Source organism: Poecilia formosa, unplaced genomic scaffold (genome assembly GCF_000485575.1).
Source record: "Poecilia formosa unplaced genomic scaffold, Poecilia_formosa-5.1.2 Scaffold68, whole genome shotgun sequence".
NCBI classification, from domain to species: Eukaryota; Metazoa; Chordata; class Actinopteri; order Cyprinodontiformes; family Poeciliidae; genus Poecilia; species Poecilia formosa.
Genome location: NW_006800007.1, coordinates 1,677,485 through 1,700,931, shown reverse-complemented (window position 1 = coordinate 1,700,931; position 23,447 = coordinate 1,677,485). Strand labels below are relative to the sequence as shown.

At 36.1% G+C, this 23,447-nt stretch overlaps 2 protein-coding genes across 3 annotated transcripts; one reads left to right on the top strand and one right to left on the bottom strand.

Annotated features, from left to right (window-relative positions):
* The first annotated feature begins 4,503 nt into the window (after nucleotides 1–4,503).
* On the top strand, nucleotides 4,504–10,031 carry stard14 (START domain containing 14). Its single transcript, XM_007555106.2, has 6 exons — nucleotides 4,504–5,126; nucleotides 5,822–5,969; nucleotides 6,248–6,351; nucleotides 6,440–6,557; nucleotides 6,644–6,696; nucleotides 8,258–10,031. The coding sequence occupies exons 1-6, from the start codon at nucleotides 4,968–4,970 to the stop codon at nucleotides 8,462–8,464; spliced, it is 789 nt and encodes a 262-aa protein (XP_007555168.1). The 5' UTR covers nucleotides 4,504–4,967; the 3' UTR covers nucleotides 8,465–10,031.
* Nucleotides 10,032–10,375: 344 nt separating this feature from the next.
* Nucleotides 10,376–17,425, bottom strand: pdzd11 (PDZ domain containing 11). Of its 2 annotated transcripts, none has more exons than XM_007555103.2 (6): nucleotides 17,317–17,425; nucleotides 16,875–16,982; nucleotides 13,039–13,179; nucleotides 12,836–12,934; nucleotides 11,614–11,674; nucleotides 10,376–11,110 (listed from the first exon to the last, which is right to left on the bottom strand). In XM_007555103.2, the coding sequence occupies exons 2-6, from the start codon at nucleotides 16,965–16,967 to the stop codon at nucleotides 11,076–11,078; spliced, it is 429 nt and encodes a 142-aa protein (XP_007555165.1). In that variant the 5' UTR covers nucleotides 16,968–16,982; nucleotides 17,317–17,425; the 3' UTR covers nucleotides 10,376–11,075. The 2 variants fall into 2 exon arrangements, with proteins under 2 accessions (XP_007555165.1, XP_007555166.1); XM_007555104.2 differs by having other exon boundaries at nucleotides 17,321–17,415.
* Between the last annotated feature and the right edge of the window lie 6,022 nt (nucleotides 17,426–23,447).

Here is a 23,447-nt window from a genome sequence, read left to right as displayed (position 1 = left end):
TTCAGTTTAACCTCATTTTTTATATTTTAATTTCAATTGAGGACTCAATTCAAATCAGGATTTTTATTTACTCTTATACCCTAAAATAAAACTGTACCACCAACTGGCTTCAAAAGTGACCTAATTACGACCCATTTTCACTACGACCCACACAAGGAGTGTCACAATTATTTCCATTTCGGGTAGGGCTGCAATAATCAATAGTGACCAATCAATTATCAACTCATTTAGTTAATCTTTTATTAACTGGAGCATACAGACGCTTAAGAAAAGGTCTTGGCTGAAGGAACAACAGAGCTGTTAAACCAAAGCTGTACAACGAAATTTACATTTTCAAGTTTGTTTTTGTTTATTGGGACAATAATTATTAATAAAAATGTTCCGGTAAATACATGAGATTATAGCCACCTTGCTAATTTCCATCTCTGGTCCCAAATGGCAGGTTGATTTTGCATTTAAGATTTATATGTAAATATGTTCTACCAGGACTTGAGTGGTATAGTTCTAGCTTCACCTGGTTCAAATCCTGTGAAAAACAATATCCTAAGTACCTTTGGTTGTCCAATTATTAACCAGTTGATTTTTTAAAAATCACCAGATGAGCCCTTCACTGTATTAATGTTAAGTCAAGCACATGCTGACTTGATAAAATATTAAGTCAAAAATGTTATATCAAGCTGCAGATATTACCTTTGTAACAAATGATCAAGCATTCACTAAAGAAAAGCTGTTATTGCATTTTTAGCATTAAAATGTTTTATTTAAAAATGAATTATATGCATCTTTTAATATAGTTCTAACATTGTATAAATATTGCATCATCATCATACTTGAATATCATCATAAGTATAAGTGAATAAGTAGAGACGTGGGTCTAAAAGCATCCCAGGAGCCTAAAAGATACCATCCAGCCAGTTTTTGGTAATAAGTTCATGTTTTTCTGGTACCTGGAAACTGAACCTTTTCAAAATCTCCATAATGTAACGTCACAAATCAGCAGGCACTGCCTCTCACATAGCAGGCCCAGTGAAGTCCAACGCGTTACCTAGCAACCCAAGCTAAGTTTTGCCTGTCACCTAGAAACGCAAGCTGAGTTCCAGCACTGGTGAACTGGTTTTACTGCTGTATGTACTTTTCCAAAGGCTGCTGGAAATGACAAGAGTTTTGATGTTAACTTATTCAGAACCACTTTCTGCGTTCTTGTTGGTTGTGGAGGATGCTCTACTAATGCTTTTCAGAGATGTAAATTGTACAACTGTGCATCTATTTGCAGTCATTTTCACATGTGGTTTCCAAACATTTTCTGGGACCGCCCCTATGGATTACAAATAGCTGTCTGGGACGTGTGTGAGTGGGGAGGGGGGGATCGACTTTGTTGGGGAAAAAATGAATGTACGGAGCTGGACACAGACAACAACATCAGTAGCCTACAGGCTACTTGTTAACAAGCTTAAGGTGTTGTATTGATATTAGCTAGTCATCTTTTAGCTAACATTACCTACTCAGTCGGTTAGTTTGGGGGGAAAACTGTGAAAAGTTCTTTGCGTTTTGCTGGTTTGCTGCCATGATTCTAACACACCTGCGTAGCTCTGCACAGCAGCAGCAGGTCTCCTTCACTGCCGCACAGGTACCCAGCGCGAGCGTCGCAGCACTCATGTTGCGTTTAAAGGCGGCTCGGAAAAACAGGTTACAACATGTTAACAACGGATTAAACAGTTTTAACTGCTGATAAAAGTAACAGAGGACACAGATATGGAAGTTGGAAGCCCCTACTGTATCAAATTGACCAAATTGACATAGGAATAACAGAGAGTTGGCCATTCTAAGGTAAAAACCCAGCACATACAGCGTTCATGTTTTGTTTTGTTTTCATCCGGACGGCTTCCCGCCCCCCATGCAATGGCCCCACAGTTTGGGAACCTCTGATCTAATGTAATGGACATGTTTTGTACAGCCTGTAGACCTGTTCTGACCTGTTCAAGGAAGAACGGTAGGTCACCTAAGGTGCAACAGAGGTTTTCCTCAGATGACTGGAAAATCAAGGATTCTTATGTGTAATACAACAGTATGCTTTAAAATTACTGAGTCACCATTCCAGACCTCATTTCCATAGTCGCGTGTGGATAAAACCCAACTCCTTGACATTCTGACTTCTTATACAAACATTTGTGAAAGAGTGGGTTGCTCTAGGAGCTTTGTGAAAGCGTGGGACTGTGACGATGTGCAATGCAGCTGAAAGCAAGACTATTAGTCATGAACTCCACTAATCTGGCCTTTGTAGAGGAGAGGTAAGAAGGAAGCATGTTTGCAGTTTGCACATGGAAGAAAAGGCTCAGAATCCACCATGTTTCATTTCCATGATGAAAAACGGTTTAGTTTAGTTTAGATCCACAGTTAGCTGCATTAATGCGCCGACTGTTGTTATAGACTTAGGGTTTTGTCCACACATTGTATGATTTACATCACTAAAACAGTTTTTACAAATGAAATACATATTAAACAAGACATGGAAGAAAACATGGCAGAATACATGTAACTTTAGGCTACGTACATAATTGATTGTAGTGTAAACACATGTAGTGAGTAGTTTAATCTACGAAAAGCCATCCTAAAATGTGTATTTTTCTAAAAGCAATGACAAACAAAGGTGGCAGAATCAAGTTAGAGATGCTTTTATTTGCTTTCATAAGCTGATGGAAACCTCCTTAAGCTGGTGTGTGTACCTGTATCAAAAGAAAAAATGGGTAAATTGTCTTGTGAGCTAGCAGTCAGCTCATGCATATAAAAGGCTCAGGACACCAGTGTCTTTAGAGGCTGCCAACAACTGGAGCGGTTATTCACCGTCTATTAGAATAACCCTTAAGCAGCCAGAGAAAAGTTGTTCAGATTAGTAATTTGGGAGTTTTTCTGATTCATTGTACAACAGAATGACAGAGGAATGACCTTGCTTTATTTACAATTCCAGCCCAGTTTACACAATAAAAACAGATTTTATGGGGTTGATTATAAGTCAATAAAATACAAAAAAACTAACCAAACATATGTTTGTAACCATAATATCCAACAGCTGTTACGTCCTACAGAATTATTTTGATTAAAATGTTACTGAATATGTTGATTCAGTCAGCTGATATTTTCATTTCATGTCCTGACATGTTTATAGACGCTCTTTTGAAACTGGTATAACTTGTGGTTAAAAAGTTCCTGTGTAGAAGAAATCAAGTTGCTGATCTTTTTTACCCAGAGGAAGTTTTTGCTTCAGGGTAAACAGCAGATATTGGCAGGCGTTGATGAGGAAAATGTTTTCATAACACGTTGTTAGAATGAATTAAATAAATGCATTACCATTTAATGGAGCTGCACAATATATATCAAATTGCATTGCAATGTCAATATGTGTAATATTGCAATCAGAAAATAATGTTTAGATGCAATGCACCATATTTCATGTGTCATGCATCAATGCTGGTTATAAACTTGGCCAGTTGGACCGACTCTGTCCTCACTGACAACAGTCAGAAAGTGTTGTGGGGACATTGTTTAATGGTAAACAAAGAAAAGAGTCAGACAAATGTGGGCCAGTTGTAATAAATATCATTATTGCAGCTGTAGTGGTTCAGTTATTTACCTTCCTGAAATCATGCAGTTTTATTACTTACGTAACATTTTCTAGTTGCTTTTAAACAGACAACAGATGGAAGAATAACTAAAGATAATTGATTATACTGCTGTAGTTATTAAAGTATTTATATTAATCAAATATCTTGTATTGATTGCTTTAACTTGTAGGTTTGAAATATTTGAACAATGTTTTATCCTAACTTGGAAATAATAAGTATGCTCCTATCCTAGTGAAGGAGTGTACAACCTTTGGCTCTTAATAACCTTGACAAAAATTATAAAGAACCAACTAATATTTTTTAAATATAGATAAAATAATACTTAGTAGTTTTTCATGGAATAACTGCATTGAATTTCCACAATAAAATGCGACTAAAAGTACCAGTAATTTTTTAGATCTATTTTTCTCATCACTTGGTTGGAAATTACCTGCTTTTTTATTTATTTACCATAAATATGTAGAGGAAAATGTAGAGTTTGTCATTTTTCTTTATTCCAAAATCCAAAAAATAGACTGTGTTTTTTAAACAATGACAACAAATTGCTACAGTAGATATTTATCATAAAAATTAAGTTGGCTCTAAACAAGTTTTCTTTTGTTTTTTTAAATTTTTTTGTGTTATAAATAAGTCTTTATAATACAATCCTAGTGTTATTAGAGTTTATAACTTTAATTATATTTTATCTGATCAGTGAAAATGTAATTCACAAACACTTTGATTTCCACCATTTAACAAAAGAAAACTTAACAAATATATCTGCGTAATGAAACAACACCACTAACTTAACATTGTGTTTGAACTGAGCACATTTTAAGTATTAAAACTAGAAGGAGTAAAATGTACTGGTTAATTCTAACAGTTTGTTTTTTCAGTGTACGCCTACTTTTGTAAAAAGTCTGATGTGGCTACATCAACCCTGAGTAATCCTCACACACCCACTCCGTTAAGCCTCCCGCAATCTCGACACAATTAAAGAATCTAGCTGTCAGTTCTAATAAGTCTCTTTATGTCTTCTAGAATCAGTTTCCACCTGGAGAAAATATGTTTTATTGTTTAAATAATGGCGGCTGTTAGCGTTTAGAGCTGTGTTTTAGGGCGGGGCCTCGCCTTTTTTTCCCCTCCTTTTACGCACACCTGGATTCCGGAAGCGCTCTCACGTCAGAGGGAGAGGCTGTCATTGTTCAGAGGAATGGCTCAGGAATTAACCCAGGAATCCTGCCCGACTTGATCGGTGCGTATAAATGCATCAACGCAGAGACAGGTAGCCGCAGAACAACCCTGACCGTCTGGAGAAGGATCTCTAACTGGACTGAAGTGACCTGAGATTTATTTTATAATCAAAACATGAGTATTTTACCCAACGAGGAGGCATTTGAGGACTTCAAGAGGCAATGTTTGGCCTCCGAGAACTGGCTGAAAAAGTATGACGATAGTGGAAGGCAAGTTTGGATCGAAGTTCTTCCAGACAAGGGGATCAACTCACCCAAAGTCCATAAAATCAAGGTAAGTTACTTTAAATGCTAGTGATAATTACGTTTTGCTCCTTTGTAAGCCAGAGTGTTGGCTAATGTATCAGCGTTTCTCAAATCAGCAAACTTCTGAGATCCTCTTCAGAAATGAAGTAAATAATAAACATGGTCTAGTGTCCAGGAGCTCTACTGAAACTTTTATAGGACTTTCCAGAAACTTTCCTAAAATGCATCTGTAATTGTCAAGAAACTCACCTGGCGTTTCTATGGAGCTTATTACTACTTTTTAGCATCCTAAATTACAGGTAAGTTCAATGATGGCTGCAAAGAAATTATAGGTATGTAGCTAAGTGTGAGTTCAGTTTAAGTTCAGGTAAGTTCCAGGAAAGCTGCCTGCTGTTTGTATGAAAGGTAGAGAGATAAGTTCCAACAATTTATCTTGATAAAGAACAAGCAAGTTTTTTGAGGACGTCATCCAAGTTCCACGAAAGCATCTTCAAGTTGAAGAATGTAACCTCTAAAGTTTTAAAGTACAAGCTGTAATATGCAGTCCAAAAGATAAGAGAACAGACACATTTATGGCACAAAATGATGTCTTTACAAGTATATTGATTTATTAGTAATGTTTGTACACCTATCCATTGCTCTGTTTCTTTGTGAGGTAGAAGATGAAAAGCTTAGAAAGATGTGTCATCGTATACGTTTTAATAAACGCTGTTCCTATTTCAGTGCAGAATGAGCATCGAAGATGTGCCGGCTGCCACCATGTACGACGTCATTCATGATGGTCAGTACCGCAAGGAATGGGACACCAACATGATGGAGAGTTATGACATCGCCCGGCTCTCTGACAATGCGGATGTGGGCTACTACTCATGTGAGTACTCCTTTCTGTTAGTCTAAAGTGAAGGTTTTGCTTTACAGTTTTGCAGTTGCTTTATTTTCTTAGTTAAAAGCCACTACTTATAGCCTTCTGTGTGAGACATTGTCACTGCTTTTAATCTTTCCACAAACCTGTTGCTCCTGTTCAGACTTTCCCATGAAGACTGAGTGGCGTCTTGTTTCACTAGCCTATTTATTGTCACAACACGTGGATCCGTGGATGTGAAACTAATGGAAAATTTTATGTTTTTACTTTTTCTCCTACATACGCAGGGCGCTGTCCAAAGCCGATAAAAAACAGAGACGTGGTGACTCTGCGTTCATGGCAGGTGAAGGGGGACGAGTACATTGTCATGAACTTCTCTGTCAAACACCCGGTATGCGTCTTCCTCCCAACAACTTAATCTAATGGACACACATCTGTTTTTCTCACTATTTTTGCAACTTTCCATGTCTTGCTTGCAGGACTTTGCGGTAAAAAACAAATTTGTAAGAGCAGTGTCAATCCTGACTGGTTATTACGTCAAAGCTACGGGACCAAACAGCTGTATTTTCATTTATCTTTCACAAGCTGACCCAAAAGGTAAGAAACCACCGAGCCAGATCCTGAACATCCTTACCTAACATTTTCAGAGACATTTGTATCTTATTTGTGTGTTTTTCTTTAAGGTTCTCTTCCAAAATGGGTGGTGAACAAAGCGTCCCAAGTCCTCGCTCCTCGGGTAAGTTCTGCCACAAATTTAAACAGATCAAGGCTCAAAACGTGTATCGGCATTTCCACAAATGTGGGCGTGTGTCCCTTAAGAGAACATAAAATGTACACATGTGAGAGGCCTGAGTTCGGGTTTCATGTGTCTTTAACAATGGTAACCATAGAAACACAACTGAAGGGCCTAGTCCAGGTAAAACTCGCTGCTGACAAAGGAGAATCTCAGCTCGAGGTGTTACCTGGTCGCCCAGCAGAACCTGTTCCCCAGGTCTTGTCTCAATTGAAATTATTTAGAGACACGTTTACAAGTTTTTGCAGCTGCTTATGCCCTGTAGTGAAACAGAAGTGCAGAGATACAAGCGCCTCCTTTCCGAGGACGGTAGACGTTATACTTTGAATGGGAGCTGATACAAAAAAACTAGGCTGTTTGGCGTAATAAAATCATAAAATAAACAAACAATGCGTTTTGTGAGCTTGGGTGTCAGAGCTAGCATGAAAAACACTGAAATAAAAACAAAAAGCACATCAACTTCAGCCTAGTTGTGATACAAGCAGAGACAAAACAAAGAAAATTAGGAGAAAGATAAATCAGACATTTATGCACTTCAAAACTCAATTCATTGGGAGTGTTAATCATTTTCTACCCAAGTTTTGGGTGTAAAAACAAGATATTTTCTAATGATTGTATCAAAAGCTTTCTTACTACCCAACAAAGCCAATTGCTGGTCATTCTGTCCCAGTTTTGGCCAGAGAAACTGGACATTTGGTACCAACCAAATGTCCAGTTTGGTTGGACTTCTGCTCAAAGTTAGTCCTTGTCCTCTTTACATTTCTTTCTTATTTTAAACTTTTGGTCTACCAAAAACAGTTGGGTATGCAAATATAATGACCTTACATCAGTTCTTGCTTGTAATGTGGATATTCTGAACTTAATTTGAAAACTGATCACAGTCTACTGTAAGTAAGCTGTGCTGTAAGGAAATGTGGTTTACTGCTGCTGCTGCTGCTGCTGCTCAGTTGTTCTGGTTTGATCAGAGGTCACAGTTTTGTGTCTTTCATAAGATTAACATGATCTGATAAATGGGGATCAGAACCATAAACGATGAAAATAAGTTCCAAAATAAAACTATATGCAATAAGTTTTTGGATCGTTTGTCTCTTTAGTTGGCCAGTGAAATATTTGGTAAAGTGTATGTGAGGTAAATGTTTTGCTTATGTGTGTGGAATCAGAGAGAAAGCCTTCAAATCTAATTGTTTTTAATGGGGATTTCTTTGATCAAAAAGAGACAATGTTACAAAGCAGTCAAATGTATAAATACTGGCTGCTTTATGAGTTTTATTTTTGCCTTTTGCACAGTTTTAAAACCAGTTAGAATATGTGTAATTGTTTTGTTTTTTCCCTTTACGTTTTCTCACAACCTTTCAGCTTTGACTGAGCCACCTTCAATACAATCTGTCGCAGTGATTTATGTAAACCTTTTTACCTTGAGCATTGTTTGCTGAGAGTGGAGGTGTGGCACAAATCTTTTCCGTCATAAAGCGGCCGTTCTGATCGTCATCTCTTATCCTTCCAGGTGTTGAATAGCGTGCACCAGGCGGGAAAGAACTACCCGGCGTGGAAAAAGAAGAACTCTCCCGACATGAAGGCCTGGCTCAACCCGAAGCAGAACAAGCTCTCCTACATGGACCCTGCCTTGCTGTCCATACAGAAAGCAGACTCTCTCGAAAACGTGGATGAAAGCTCCAAACTGGATGGTCAGGACGCTGAAGACAGCAGCTAAAAGTCGCACAAGTGAAAAAGGAAAGGTGGCCGATAAGAGAGAGTGGGGGTGACCTGTACATAGTGTTTTTTTTTAGAGAGACTTTAAGACTCCCAGCTTTCTGCGACATCACCTCAATCCTTCAGTTTTATATCAGTGTGCCTTACAGAAGTATGAAGTGTTTACAAACGTCTTAATGCAGAAAAGAGCTCAGATCAAGGTACCAGTCACCTCTTTGAATCTAAGCTTGTGTACAGGAACAGAGGTGGTGGATATTTTTAAAGAAGCACAATACAACGGGTCTTTGGCCAGGGTATTTATTTTCTACTTATGGAAAAAAAAAAAACACAAAGCTTAATGTGAAAGGAAACGGAGTACGACTGTTAGATATTGGCATATTTTTGGTGTCTGTAAACTAAAAATTAGACCATGCTCAGTCTTAATTCCTAAAATGCAACTTTCTGTTAGAACCTTTATTTTCTAAACTCATGCATATGGCCAGTTAAAATGACACAACGCAGGTTTCATGCTAGCATGTTGACAGAAATTTGGCCGTTTTTCAGGAAAATACTGTGTACTAGTTAATTATTGACCGGCTAGATTTGTCCCCTTCAATGTGTAATGAAGAAGTTGTGCAATCAAATGAAGTGCAATGGAGTAACATATGCCAAAGTCATTCTCTCAAAGAGAAACATTTTATGTAAATAGCAATATTGGTTAACAATTTGGGTTTGGTTGAAACCATGTGAAATATTTGGTAAAGTTTATTTATTACACTAAACTGATGAAGCCAGGATTGTAATGACGCCTGTTTGGCTGAAGGTTTGTTTTTTCTTTTTTTATGTTCTCAGAATATTTCAGGTTGACTTTTCAAAATAAAGCAAACAAAGCCTGACATACCACAGTGATCCCTACTGACGGGATTCCTCGTACGAGGTCAGTTTCTCTACAGACCGAGTGGAACGAGTTCTGTGACTCGTTCTGGAACAAACCAGTTCGTTCTCAGGTCTGGTGCCAGTTCTTCCAGTGCACAGAAAAGCTTTCAGCCCGGGTCATTCATCTTTTATGTGCCACGTTGCGTTTACGAAAAACGTCAAATCATAATGAGCCGAGTTTAAATGATCAACCTAAAATTACACAGTCTTTTAATAAACATTTGCGCAAATGCTTGGCAAACTTTTTAAAACGTACAGAATGTTTCTTGGTACAGTTTGGCAAACATTGTTTTTGTCCTTTTCTATTGATTTTAACAAGTACTGGTATCAATCCAATTAATCTACAAAGAAATCTAAAATTATTCCACAAACTATGTGATGAAGTATTTAAATCAATCCTGCACTTTGCTGACGGTTTGGCACATAAAGCATGCAATGCTGGGTAACAACTAAGAACTTCCTCAACATCTTTGCAGCCTTATTGTTGCAACACATAACACATTTTTGACAAATGCATTTGTCAAAAATGCATTTCTGAATGTGTAAGTATCACTTAATTTCTGTGGTCGCACTGCACAAGACTCCACTGCTGAAGAAAAAGCATGTAGAAGTATGCTTCAAGGGATAAAGCTGGAAATTTGGACGAGCTAAAACAGGAAAAAATACTAGGAATGTGTAGTTTGATCAGATAAGATCACAGTTTAACTCTTCTTTGGAGGTCAGTGCACACCTTGTTTGGAGGAAAATTTTACTTTCCATCGTCCCAAAGAGGAAATGAGGCGTATTACTAAGTACTAAAGAAGTTACAACATTTGTTCCCTGTGTTAAAATATCTACTAATCCATTGGCTCATTTGTCATGAATTCCTGGTGTGTAATAATTACCTGGGCTGTTACTGACACCTGGTGCAAAGTTCATGTCAACATCCTGCAGGGAAACGTAAGGAAGTAACATTGACATCAACAATGAACGTAGTTAAACACTCAATGCCCTGAAATTCTCAAGCAATGTTTTTTTTTTATTATAAAAGTATAACAATGTCTTATGAAGCCATGTTAACCTTTTGGCACCTGAATTTGTTAATGTTTCTTGAATGGAAAAACTGTACAAAAATGGGATGTTAAAATTAGTATCCATATTTACAGTTTGTATAACTTCATACACAATTACAATATTTGATAAATACTCAAAAACTTGTAAAGTGACACAGACACAGAAATATTTAAAATTTATCAGAAGTCTTGCACGATTTGCCCTTACAGTTAATGTCCCCATAAATTATTTCCGTCAGTGTTTTAATGTTTTGTTTTAGTGTCTAATGTCAAGATTAGTGGGCTAATCTGTACCATTTGGGACTTCAAAATGCTATTAAACATAGATGAGACATTATCAGTACTAAATTACATTAAAACCCTTTTTTAAAAATCAGTAATTGAGATTACAATGATACATTTTCAAATGCAAAGCATAACACTATATGATTGGACAGTAATGCGGCAGAAACTATCAAATATTGCAGGACAGCTGACAACATTTCACCATCTTTAACCACTACACCAGAGAACGGATCTTCCCAACATGGAGGAGTTTGAATGAGACCAACAATCTGGCATCTCGAAGCTGCGGTAGAGTGCTTAGGAGTCTGCAGGAGCAGAAAAATGACGTCGAATGAAGTGTTTTAGGAACGCTGCTGCCCCCTAGTGGACAGTTCTCTCCTTTTGCCTCTGGTAGTCTGATGGGAGGAACAGAGAAAACCATTATTCAGCTGAAAAACGAATCATTATGAGATAATTCGGGAAAGCTTTTCTGTTTTTCTTCTGGAAACTTTTAAAAATCCAACGGATTTTGATCTTGGTACGCTGGTGTTACACCAGCGTACCAAGAGAATCATCCAAATCATCCAAATCCTGAAATATGCTTTTCTTTTCTTTTCAATACTCAAATGCAGAAAAAGGTAGATAAAGCGCTCACAGGTTAAATAAAATGAAAGATTTAATCTAAGCCAAACAAGATTGAGCATGTTGACTGGATAGGGTTCAAATTAATAGTTAAATGAGCACAAAGAAAAACATTTATGTTATCACAGCTGAGATCAGTGTTACAACAGGGCTTTCAACACATTTTATCTGATAGTGTCAATTCTTTACTCCTCCTGCAGCCTGCAAAAACATTCACTGAATGAAACCAGACTAACCAAATCTGTAAACACGCCTTCGTATGAAACAAAGCACTTACTGTAAGGAAAGAAGCGAACCTTCATCACTATTTCCCGAGCAGTCTTCAGAATCTCTACCGCCTAAAGAGGGTGACAGATGTTATTGGCGACTGGTGATTAATTTCACGACTTGCACTACTCGTTCTTCAAACTTTTAAAATGTAACGTGCTTAAACAGAACAGAAGCTTACAGAAAGTAAGCTTTGTGAACAGCACACGTTATGTCAACATTTACAAATAATTGTCTTTTATCCTCAGAATCTCCTATCAAAATTTCACCGCCGGTAGGAATGAGCTTTGTATGACGGCAAATTGGGGCGATTGTAGATATAAAAAAAATAGCAATAAAAAAGTCTACTTTTGAGGTAAATCTCAAAAAATAAACTACACTCACTTTTTGAAGAGTCCAAAAATTTGCTAGAACTCTTTTTTTAGATTGATCTCAGAAATATTCAAGACAGAAAAACTTTTAGATTCTAGTCTCTGGGCTTTTTTCTAGCAAATTTACAACTTTTAAAACAGAAATTATTCTGGTTTTTTCTAGAAAATCTTTAGATTAATCTCAAAATTTGAGGTTTTTCTAGCAAATTTTTAACATTTCAAACTCAAATGCCCTTATTTTTTCTAGAAAGTTTCTGTGAATTTTTTGGTAGAAATTTACTCCTCTGTTTTTTCCTCTCTTCGCTGCTCTTCTGTGCCGTCGTAGTTTTGGACCTTTGCCTCCCTCACTATCCTCACTGGGTGTTACAGCTGTTTTGATTTTTTAATTATAGCTGTGACTTTAGAAATGGGAAAATCTAGGACTCTAGCCATTTTGGTTTTTTACAGCCATTTGATGATTTATGAAAAATAAAAAGGTATTATCTGTATTACTTAAATGACCCATTTTCTTCTCTTTCCCATTTTGAAGAATGACCAACAAGTCCTGGACTTCTGTTTTATGTCAAATTTACAGGTGAAAATTTTCTGCTTAAAATGAAAAAAGCATATACTAAAAACATCAGTTTTCACATTTCAGACTAAATACATCAACATTGTCTTGTGTCAAACCTGAGCAGTGAGACGATAATCCAAAAAATAAGTTGCAGCTGAACCAGAAGACAATTCAGACCAAATAATGTGAAGAAAAATGCACCAAAACTACAACACATTCTAACCCCTAACCCTAACTTCTGAGATGCTAAACGGAGTAAATACTGTGATGAATTAACTTTAACTTTCACTGGTTCTGCTGTGACTTACTCTCGAATGCTCTATGTCTTGGAAATCCACATCATTCACAGAAAGAACCTGATCTCCTTCCTGCAGTCCTGCTCTGTGGGCGTCTGAATCTGGGACCACCTGACACCACAAAAGACACAAAATATTATTTATTACCATAATATATGGGTCTTTCAAACACAAAATAAAAGTTTAGGAGGCATGATAACTACTCTTGCACACACCTTGGATATAAAGATTCCTAGTTGTGATGCCTTGCCTCCTCGGATGTTAAAACCCAGCTGGGCTCCTGGAGGTTTCTTCAACACGATGGTGCGAGGGAGGAACTGGGTGAGCTCGTTGTTGTAGTCTGGGTGATGAACCCTCTAACCAGGAACCAAGAAATACACAGTGAAGCCCAGAAACGTACATACACGGTGTGACAGCCAGAACAGTTGCTATATGCCAGAATTATAAGAGAATTGTTCATCTAAGTTGGAAGTTTGCATGCATTACTTCTTTGAGGTTAATTAATATTTAAACTGGAGTATTTTAAGTCAAAATGCACCAGTTTAAATGATTTCTTGTGAGTCATCAGGGGGAAATAAAAATAAATCAGTAAAGATAGCAGAGAAGGTAGAAATTATTCTTAAGAATAATTTGAGATGCTTGAAGGTGCCGAGTTTATCTGTTCAGAGATAAATGTGCAAAGGTAAACAGCATAAAAATATTTGTGCCAGCCAGAGATGGGCAATATGGGCTTACATTTTTTTTGTGGTACTATTGTAATACTGATGAAATTATGGTTTAAAAACAATTTATTACTTATTTTTTAGGCATCTATGCTGTAACTGCACAGTATTCGTAACGTCACAAATACTATTCTTGAAAAATATTTCTATTTAAACATGACGCAACTTATTTAAAGAAGTGAAATTTACATCACTAAACTGCACACAAAACCTACATTTAACCATATTTCTTTAATTTACTCATATTTATTGATGCTCTTGCAGAACAAATAGTGAAACAAAAATTTCCAATAAAACTGTCAGTTTTGTTTTTTTACGCTAAAAAATAAATGCCTACACTTGGTGTTGCCACATTATTAAGGAAAGAGACTGGCTCTGTATCCTAGAAATGAATGTGTATTTGTGTGAAAGTCAAAGTCAGTATTTTTACAGCAAGTTAAAAAATTTTTACAGTAATAATTTTACAGTAGTTGATAATGTGTGTGAGCGAGGCAGTCTGCAAATCGGACTCAGTTACAGCAGTTCTGTTGAGAGAAACGGGTCAAAATCCCGTAAATTATTGTGAGAAAACATGATGAAGAAAACTCAAGTACAGAGTAAAAGGCAAATCCAACAAATATTAAGAAAATCTAATTTTAAATTAGAAGAAAATGTAATAATCTACTTAACAACAACCTTTTTGAGGACGTATATAATTTCTAATCACATAATTATAGTTACAAAATGATTCATGTAAATTTAATTTAAAAAAATAAAATAAATCAGACACCTTATTTAGAAGGATTGCATTACAAGACTAACCCTGTTAACTGATTAAGCTGTAAATATGTAATGAACAAGTCTAAGCAGGACACACAAGATAATCAGCCACTATCACCTGTTAACGTTGCCGTCTTTGTCCAAATGTTACTCAACCAGGAGAAAACGCCGTTAGGCCTGTCAGTACATCCTTACTACCGTGTTTCCCCGATTGTAAGACGTATCGGAGGTTTCAGGGGGGTCGGCTAATATAAGCCGTACCCCGAAAGTAAGACATATATATGTCTTACTTTTCGGGGAAACACCTCTCATCTAGCTGCACGCCGCCTCCTGCCCACTTCCGCGCCGCCCCCCCCTCCATACGTCACCGCGTCTTTTTTTTCCAATATAAGACATACCCCGAAAGTAAGACATAGTGGGGCTTTTGGGGATAAAAAGAAAGTAAGACACTGTCTTACTTTCGGGGAAACACGGTAATGAGTTCAACAGCTTTCAGATGCAATGATAACTGAAGACATCTTCATATTTTCAGTAAAAGGTTAAAGTCAGTTGACTTCTAAATACTGACCTGAAGCAGCAAAGCAAATATTGCTTCCTGTGTGTCAGGTCATAAAACGTCGCTCCTGCCTTTGGTTTGTCTGCATTTCAACATTTTGAGTTTTCTTTCTAAGCTGAATCTGTCGATTTATAAACCAACAACTAGTATCTTTGATATATTTCCTTCCCACTAAATGAAAGGTTTGTTTTAAACACGTCTTCATGGTAGAAGACCCATTTAAAAGTTAACTTTTATTTCCAAGTTGACGGAGAAACTTGTCTTTCAGATGATATACTGTTGAATTTTAGGAACTGATGCTTCCCTGCTACTGGTTCAAATCAACCTTATTTCAGTTCACTTCAGTATTTTTATTTGACTAATTTAATAGCTTATGCTTTTCTCCACTTTAATTTTCCTTTAAATTACAAGTGGACTCATGCAAAATGTAATTTAACTGAATTTGCGAAGCTCCAGGCCTTTTTTATGTTTTAAAACAAAGATTTTCTGTAATTTTGTAGTAAATACTTGGACATAAATTACAAAAAAAACCAGCAACACTGCATACAAAGAGATAGAAAGTAATAAAACTCTTATAAAGGAAATAAAAATAAAAAGTTTTAATGTGTTTACATGTAAATTAAATAAATTTGTCATAAGGTTCTTCTTCAATAAAACATCCTTATGCTATATCGTATACGTTGGGAAAATGGCGTTGCTGCTGATGGTTAATGTCACTGCCCTCCTGTCAAGGAAAATAATTGTGGCCTGGACAGTAAATAATCTGCATGTCCTTTTCCGATCTTCAGATCCCTAATTATTCCCCAGGGGCTGTAATTGTAGCTGGCCGTGCTCTGGTAAAATCAGAAACCAGTTATTTTCTTTCGGTTCAGCAGCTGGGTGAACGGCTATTTTTTAAATCAGTACTGTAAAATTAGCTCTTGGCAAAATTCTGTATCCTACCGTTTCTATGGGCTCCTACACTTTTTTCTTACTTACAAGAATGACAGATTTGGCAGTTTGCAAATATTTCAGATTGGAAAAGACAAGCAAGTCTTTGAGTTAAAGACTTCATCCATCACTCTTTATAAGGTTAACACAGTTTTAAAATTACAGTTAGCAATATATGAGGGAATCATCTGTTAAAGTAATCTAGCCAACAGCTGAACTAATTAACCACCTAAAATCAGCTTGTTACACTTGTGTCACTGCATGACAAAAACGAAAAGGACAAAGTCGTTTAATATTCTGCACAATAAGCACTTAGGAACTACTACTAAATTTAATTGTAATTCTGTTACATAATTTTATTATTAATTTTCACAAACAGAAGAAAAGGCATCACAGATTTAAAAACTGAGTTTAAGATAATAAGTGTGCAGTTTTAGGTTAGGATTTGTATTGTGTGTGATATTTTATCCTGACATGTTGTTTTGCTATCTTTTAAATTGTTTCATGTTATTTAAGGTCCATTTGGGGACATGCATTGCAAACCAGCTAATGCTATAAATGTAGTGTTTAGTATTTGTATACTTAACATTTGTCTCCATGCAAATAAACAAAGAAAACAAGTAAAGTAAAAGAGTTGTAGTTTTAATAAAAAACATATTAGTATTTTAACATGGCACAATAAGCAAATAAACACTCAATTTGGAACTTCTTGAAGTACAAACTGTGTACTATTAAAGTTTTTAGGCATGAAGGAAAACCAAAACTGTGTTTTTATAACATCCTTCTTTTAACCTTTTTTTATTATTGCTAGTATGTTATATTCTTTCAGAAATGAAATTTTTTATTTTTATTAATCGCAAGTCATAATCATCTAAATGAAACACGAATAAACGCTTGAAATATACCACTCTATATGTGAAATGAATCGATGTGACAAGATGACCAACATAAATTAACTTTCTAACGTTATTCAAATTTACTGACAAAAACACTACGAAACTAAAGTCTTGTGTTTATTGCGGTCCACAGATCTTCCTTCCCCTACAGACGAGATTTGAAGAGAACAGTTTATGTCTCGTCTTACCTCCTGAGGAGGAATCCAAGCCGGTGGGTTTTCATATGAAGGCAGGAAAACCACTGGGAGCTGGTAGTCATCATAAGGAATCTTCTGATCCATCGTTCATTTAAACTCCTATAGAAACACAAGTTCATCACTACTTAACGTTCACTGCTCATTTCGACCTAAACACTCAGAAACACCTCGTAAGAAATCCGCACTATATTAAGTTAAGCATAGTTCAGTAAAACATCTTTTATGTCTTATTAAAAACAACTGAAAACTCATATCAGTTAGCAGTTGCTACAAAATAATGCTAACTCAAGCTATTTCGGCTGGATAAACCAACTTTTCAACACGTTTCAACCACGTCTTCAATGTCTAATCTTTATCTCAGCATTGTTACCCAAATTATTTACAGCACATTTAGAACAAATACGAAAAGAGAAAGATGTAGAGTTTCTATTACCTGCCTGGTAGCTAACAGTTTGCACTTCTTCTCCTGCGCCACTAGAGGAATCCAGCTCGTTGTCGCCACCCACTGCCAGGAATCATTATCGTCATCTTTTTCTTGGTATTAAACTGTGAACCACAAAGAAAACCTTTTCTAAAAAGTTCTGATTTTATAAATAACGAAAAGAGACGTCCTCCTATAAAATTATTAGAATTTAAACTAAGTAACTCAGCTGTACTTTTGCTAAAGAGACTTACACTGAAGAATATGTCTTCTTGACATTCAATAATAGCATACTCTACTGTTTCTTGTGATCAAACTCCGAGTTGTGTAGTATGCTTTACTGTCCAATTCATACTACAATTTAAACTTGAACTAAATCTAATATAGTCTTTCATCTTTCTCCTTAAATTGTCCCACACACCCACTGTTCCTTTTAATAGAATAATATATCTTATTGCCGGGAAGTTTTACTCCTCTCTTTTAAAGATTTTTAAATTTCCTCTCATCAGACCAGATTTTTTTAAGACAGTCATAAATCTGTCCTTGTTTTTTCAACACAATCCTCCGTGTTTTTTTTTTTGTTTGTTTTTTTTCTGTTTTTGCATATTATTCCACCCATATTCCCGAGAAACACAGTACAAGTTCAGTCAAACATTTCCTGAAAATGACAACTGCTCTTTTGTTTAGCTTCCTGGAAAAATCAACAAATAAAAGAGGGATGGTTTGCAGACATGAGGGGAAGTGTTGACATTTTAAGTACATTTTCTTGTGTGACTTTCCTCATAGTTTAATGCCACACCTTGTCATTCCTCCAGTTAAGAAATTCCAACTGTTTGTGTATTTTCTTTCCCCAACGTCTTGCCAGTACACCGTCTAAATAATGATGATGTGCATCATTAAATGAGGCAACAGTATGTTGCATGAAATCCTGTCTAATGATCGTTGAGAAATTCAGGGAAATTGGAGCTGTGATGGTCAGTCATAAAGGTGCTACCTGAGACAGTGCTCCTTTGTGGACCTAGTAAATATATGCAGTACAATAAATGATATGTAGAACCAAGAAGGATAAAAAGCTCATTTTCCTTATATTTAAGTTTTAGATAAGTGTTTTTGAGGTTTATACAGCTCTTTTCTGAAACTCCTGAAACTATTTTTTTAGTTTTAGTGCGAATGCCTGCAGCAGCGTCTGGATCAGCTGCAGCGACTCATTTTTTGGCCTACACTTAGATGCAGCTCAACCTGACAACAATTTTGTCAAAGGTTAATGATGCTGTTCATACTTAATTTTCTGAAATAAAAATGTAGCTACAGTCATCCTGATTAATACAGTTTCAGATGTGTATCTTTAAATAGCAGATGTTTAACTGTAAAATAGGAATTTATGTCTCACCTTTTAAAAAACTATCATACTTCTGATGTTTAATGAGATAAAATGGAATAAGTGAGACTAGACTGTTTCATCTCATATTTCACTTTCAGCTTCCTGGTCATGTCACTCAGCTTCTCTAACAGGAAATAAGAATTAGTTTGGTCAGTATCTGTTAGTTTTATGAACTGGTTTCTGTTTGCCTTCATGGTTTCTTATGTCATCTTGCATAATGGTTGATCGTCTTTCAGTACCAACTCAGACCCTGTCCTGGTTTGCTGCATTTATTTAGTTCTGCTTTCTAATCTCCCATCACACCTGTTTCAGATTAGCTTATCTCTACACCTGTCCTGCATGTAGGGGTTTATTTCCACCTCTATAGTTTTTTTATTTTACTCCTTGGCTTTGTGTTTAGTGCCTGTTGGTTGTAAGGAAAAGCGGTTAAGATTTTAACTGGTGTGTTTGGTTTGGATCCTGTTTTATTATAGTTTAATTTCCTTGATTATCAGTTTGCTTGTTTTCTTTATGGGAAACTCAGTAAGTCCTCGATGTTTGTTTAATTAAATATTGTCTGGGATTTTACTTGCATTTACATTGAGAATTAATTCATTTCAAATTCCTGTGTTTGGACATTACTGTGTTCAGTAATGAGCTCAAATATAATTCCAGTCTTCATTTGAGTTTTTTTTTTAAATAATTAAATGTAATTAAAGATAAAATTGAGACTAGAAAAATTACAGATGTGCACTCAATTATTTATGGATTCATTGATTTGTAAGCACTTTATTTGATTTCACAAATGTGTAAATAAGCCCCAAATTGGTCATTCCAAAGGTCAATTTACTGATTTTAGCAGCGGGTTTTTCTGAGTGGCAGTAATATTAATTAGTTTAATATTAGTTTTGGGGGTCCAAGCAACTGGAGCCTGATGGAGAATTTGTGGAGGAAATTAAAGATTAGGGTGATGTTTAATAACTTGGAGTTTATTAAACATAAATCATCAAAACACCAGAGGATACAAGTAAAACACTAGTCAGCAATAAAAAAGAAGGGTTTAATCAGTTTAAAGCCTAAATAAACTTTTTGTTAGATTGTTCCAAAAAAGATACAAATATCTTAATTTAGAATTTAAAGGTAAATGGACTTTTTTTCTGACATGATATCCCGCTTTTATCGTCTCATCTTGTTTGAAGACATCTTTTTCATTTCCTGTCAGAAACTGCCTGATTAAATATAAATAGCTTTAAATCTAAAATATGCCGGAGGTACAAAAATATTTGGCCTCCCTTGTTGTTATAAACCCTGATGCGAAGCAGATGGTCTAAACATGCACGGTTGTGCCTCTAAACTCCACTTCTACATGTTGCAGCTGGTCCAGTTACTATGAAACTGTTTTTTTATTTATGTTATTATTTTCCAAACCGTCACTTCAACTGCTCTTATAGGATTGTGTTTTGTGCACTGCGTTTTCAAATCAGTTCAGTTGTTTCGTTAAAAGCATATTGTTAAAAAGGAAAAGAAAAGATTAAACATTTTGAAGCAGAGGTTTTGCAGAAGTCTAGCGGTTCTCCGTTTTATTTTTGTGGTTCGGATCTCAGCAGTTCAAAAAGTTCATTCAGATTGTGTAAAGAGTTGCTGTCAAATGGATCTGTGAGGATGCTGGTAGGTTGTGACATTTGTTTCAGGTTCCTCTGAAATGTTTGGGGCTCATTTCTGGGAAAATAAAATTATATTAAAACGTTTTAAAATAGCGTTGCTGGAAAATAATATCTCAGATCTTTCAGCAGTGGGAAATGAGCAGGAAATAAAAAAACATATTGCATAAAGGGCAAGTTGGTACTTTGACACCTGAAGAAGGATCTTATCAGCCTTTTTATTTATTTTTCACATTGTTTTCATTACGTTTGTGCATTCCAATGTCTTGAATGCATCTTCATTGATGTTCCTGTTAAAAAAGGTTGTGGGTTTACTTTTACATTACAACGCTAGACGTTCCTGGGTTCTAAACTTAACAATGGAGGTGATCTCAAGTTTGCTTTTCATTTCTGAAGCTATTCTGTGGAGCATCTCGTCTTTCTGTGAAGAATCTAGAAACCTCTAATGGACTCTTACTGCCTCAATTTTACATGGGTTTAATTCTTGTGAATGTAGGCGTAAAGCTGCCACCCAGCCAAAAGAAAGTCTTGTCAAGTTCTGACATGAAACTTGTTTTGATCACACAAGATGTTCGCTTATTTATTTATAAACATATCTTCAGCGTATTCCAGCGTGGGACCCCCAACTATGCATGCACACACACACACGCACACACACGCATATGTGTATATATAAATCTAAATATGCCTGAGGTACATTTTAGATTTAGATTTAGATGACCTAAGATATTTTAAAGTTGTTTAAAAAACAAAAAACAAAAAACCTTTGATAACAGCAAGGGAGGCCAAATGTTTTTGTACCTATCATTCTGTCCAGTTTATGACATTATAAAGTTGATGATGTTTTTGTTCTTTGTTGCTCTGAAATGAGAAAAATGTATGACAAAAACCTATTTTCAGAAGATTCTTTAAGAATCAAGAATAACTGAAACAGAACCCTTCTGACAACATGTTGGGAAACGTTACCTCCCACCCCTAATCTAAGGGAAACTAGAAACACAAAAATATAAAGCTTAGGAGGCTACAGTTACATTCCTTGAACATGTTCATTACATTTTTTTTATTTTTTTACAGAAAATTATTCTTAGATAATGAGACTTCAGTCTGGTCAGTTCTGAGTTTATTTCAGAATGAGCTGTTCAGGGCCGTTTTCTCACTTTAGATCCAAAGACGCTGCTGCTGGCCATGCCCCAAACTCAACGTTTACAATTGCTGCAAACAGATTTGCAATTGGTACATCTTTGAAAAGCAGATGTACGTACGTTGCCTTAGGAGATATCATGTGACTGGGGTGGCATTGAACACCTTTGGTATTAATTTAGATAGCACAAGTGGAATCCAAGGTTATAGGAAAGTAGAAGACAAAGACTGACATGATTTATGGTTAAGGTTTCCTGATAAAACAATGAACGTGACATGCACACCCCTGGAGAGCACAGCCATGTTTTTGTAGCAGTTTGTGAGTGGAACATGTCAAACAGGAAGAGCAGCAATGTAGAATCTGATAGCACGTCCACTTTTACCAGCATATGCACATTGGAATAAAATCAGTTTGTGAATAATTATTCCAAAATACTGGACTTTTAAAAACACTCAAAGTTATGAAGCGGATCTTTGTAGCTTGAGCTGTATTAGGAATGCACTTCTGCTTTAGGCTCCTTTTCTGTAAGCAGCTCTTGAATCTTAGTGATTTTCAAGTCTTGATCAAATTGTTTAAAACTCGTAAGTTGTTAATGATTTATTGCCTCTTATTAATTAATTCCCAGACTATTCTCTACTTTTGCTAGTTAGTCTACCGCAAAGACAACTTACACAATATGTAATTGCGCAACAGCTTTTGTAACTGTTTTTTTATATATATATATTATTTTAGTGTAAAAGTTGTATTAGGACTGCATGAAAAACAATTCAACTCTTCATTTCCCTCTGTCATTAAAGGAGGATCAAATGTAGGCAGAAGAGGAGCAGAAATAAAGGCATTAAATTGACAAAAAGCAGTTTACAAAAACAAAGTTCAAGGCTGAAAATCCAGAGATGTGCACTGAAGATAATGCTAAATAGGTTTAAAAGCAAACCAGGAGTAGTATCAAGCAGTGTAGAGCAGAATGAACAGATGAACCAGGAAAGGAACAGCTGTGAAAAAGAACAAACAGATTGGGAGAAGATGACTATTACTAAAGGAAACGTAGGAATTAATTATAATTGCAACACTAAATATGTCAAGCCTTTTTAAGCAATAATCCATAAAGTTCAGAAGTGATTTGAGAAGACCACATTAGCCAAAGCACAAACACCTGTAGATAGTGACAATGTGCAATGAGCTCTGAAGGAGTAATTGCTACGTAGCCTGGCACCAATCACAGAACAAAAGAACTAGATTCAGCTAATGCGCAACTCCATTCCAGAGAAGAAACTCAATCACTCACTTTTCCGCTTCTATGAGCATTAGCTTCTTCCCTTACCTGAGCTAATATTTCAGCTTTTAACACTCTATTATTCCTGTGCAGAAATAAAAGCAAATGACTCACCAAATATGCAACTATATACGAAGGTAGCCGTAGTAAAAAAAAAATAAATAAAAATTAGGCCAGTTTTTTTCCAAGGAATAACTGGGGTTTTCCTCCTCTCTGTTCTTTCATTCTTTTGTTAGTTGAGTTTATTAATTATTGATCCATTTACTTGTATTTATTTGCCAGATTTATCAAAAACATTGGAGATATGCACAAAGATGTTTGCATTCTTTACTATTAGCGACTTTCAAACAAGGTTGTTGAGCAGCTGAATAGGGAAAGGTCACGAACTTCCTCCTTCGCATTGCAACATCCACGTAAGAACAAACAGTTCTTTGCCTGAAGAGCTTTTCCGTCTTCTGATTTAATCAATGGGCACGGCTGAACTTTATTCAGATAAGCAGTTACAATAACATGTCCATTTTCAAAGTGCTCATACAGAACAGTCTTTGCTTTTACACATCCAGCACCATCAGACATATGGTGGTAGCTTTTGACCAGTCCATTGGTCAAAAGCTACCAATGGCTTTGGTAGCTTTTGACCAAAGCCATTGGTCAAAAGGGCATTAGATTAGGGCAATCTAATGCCCTAATCTAATGCATTAGGGCATT

Coding starts and splice junctions, on each gene's coding strand:
- stard14 (XM_007555106.2), top strand. CDS start 4,968: ATGAGTATTTTACCCAACGAGGAGGCATTTGAGGACTTCAAGAGGCAA. Junction 5,970..6,247: donor GGATGTGGGCTACTACTCAT/GTGAGTACTCCT, acceptor CTACATACGCAG/GGCGCTGTCCAAAGCCGATA. Junction 6,697..8,257: donor CCCAAGTCCTCGCTCCTCGG/GTAAGTTCTGCC, acceptor TTATCCTTCCAG/GTGTTGAATAGCGTGCACCA.
- pdzd11 (XM_007555103.2), bottom strand. CDS start 16,967: ATGGATCAGAAGATTCCTTATGATGACTACCAGCTCCCAGTGGTTTTC. Junction 13,180..16,874: donor CTTGGATTCCTCCTCAGGAG/GTAAGACGAGAC, acceptor GTTCCTGGTTAG/AGGGTTCATCACCCAGACTA. Junction 11,111..11,613: donor GGTTCGCTTCTTTCCTTACA/GTAAGTGCTTTG, acceptor TCCTCCCATCAG/ACTACCAGAGGCAAAAGGAG.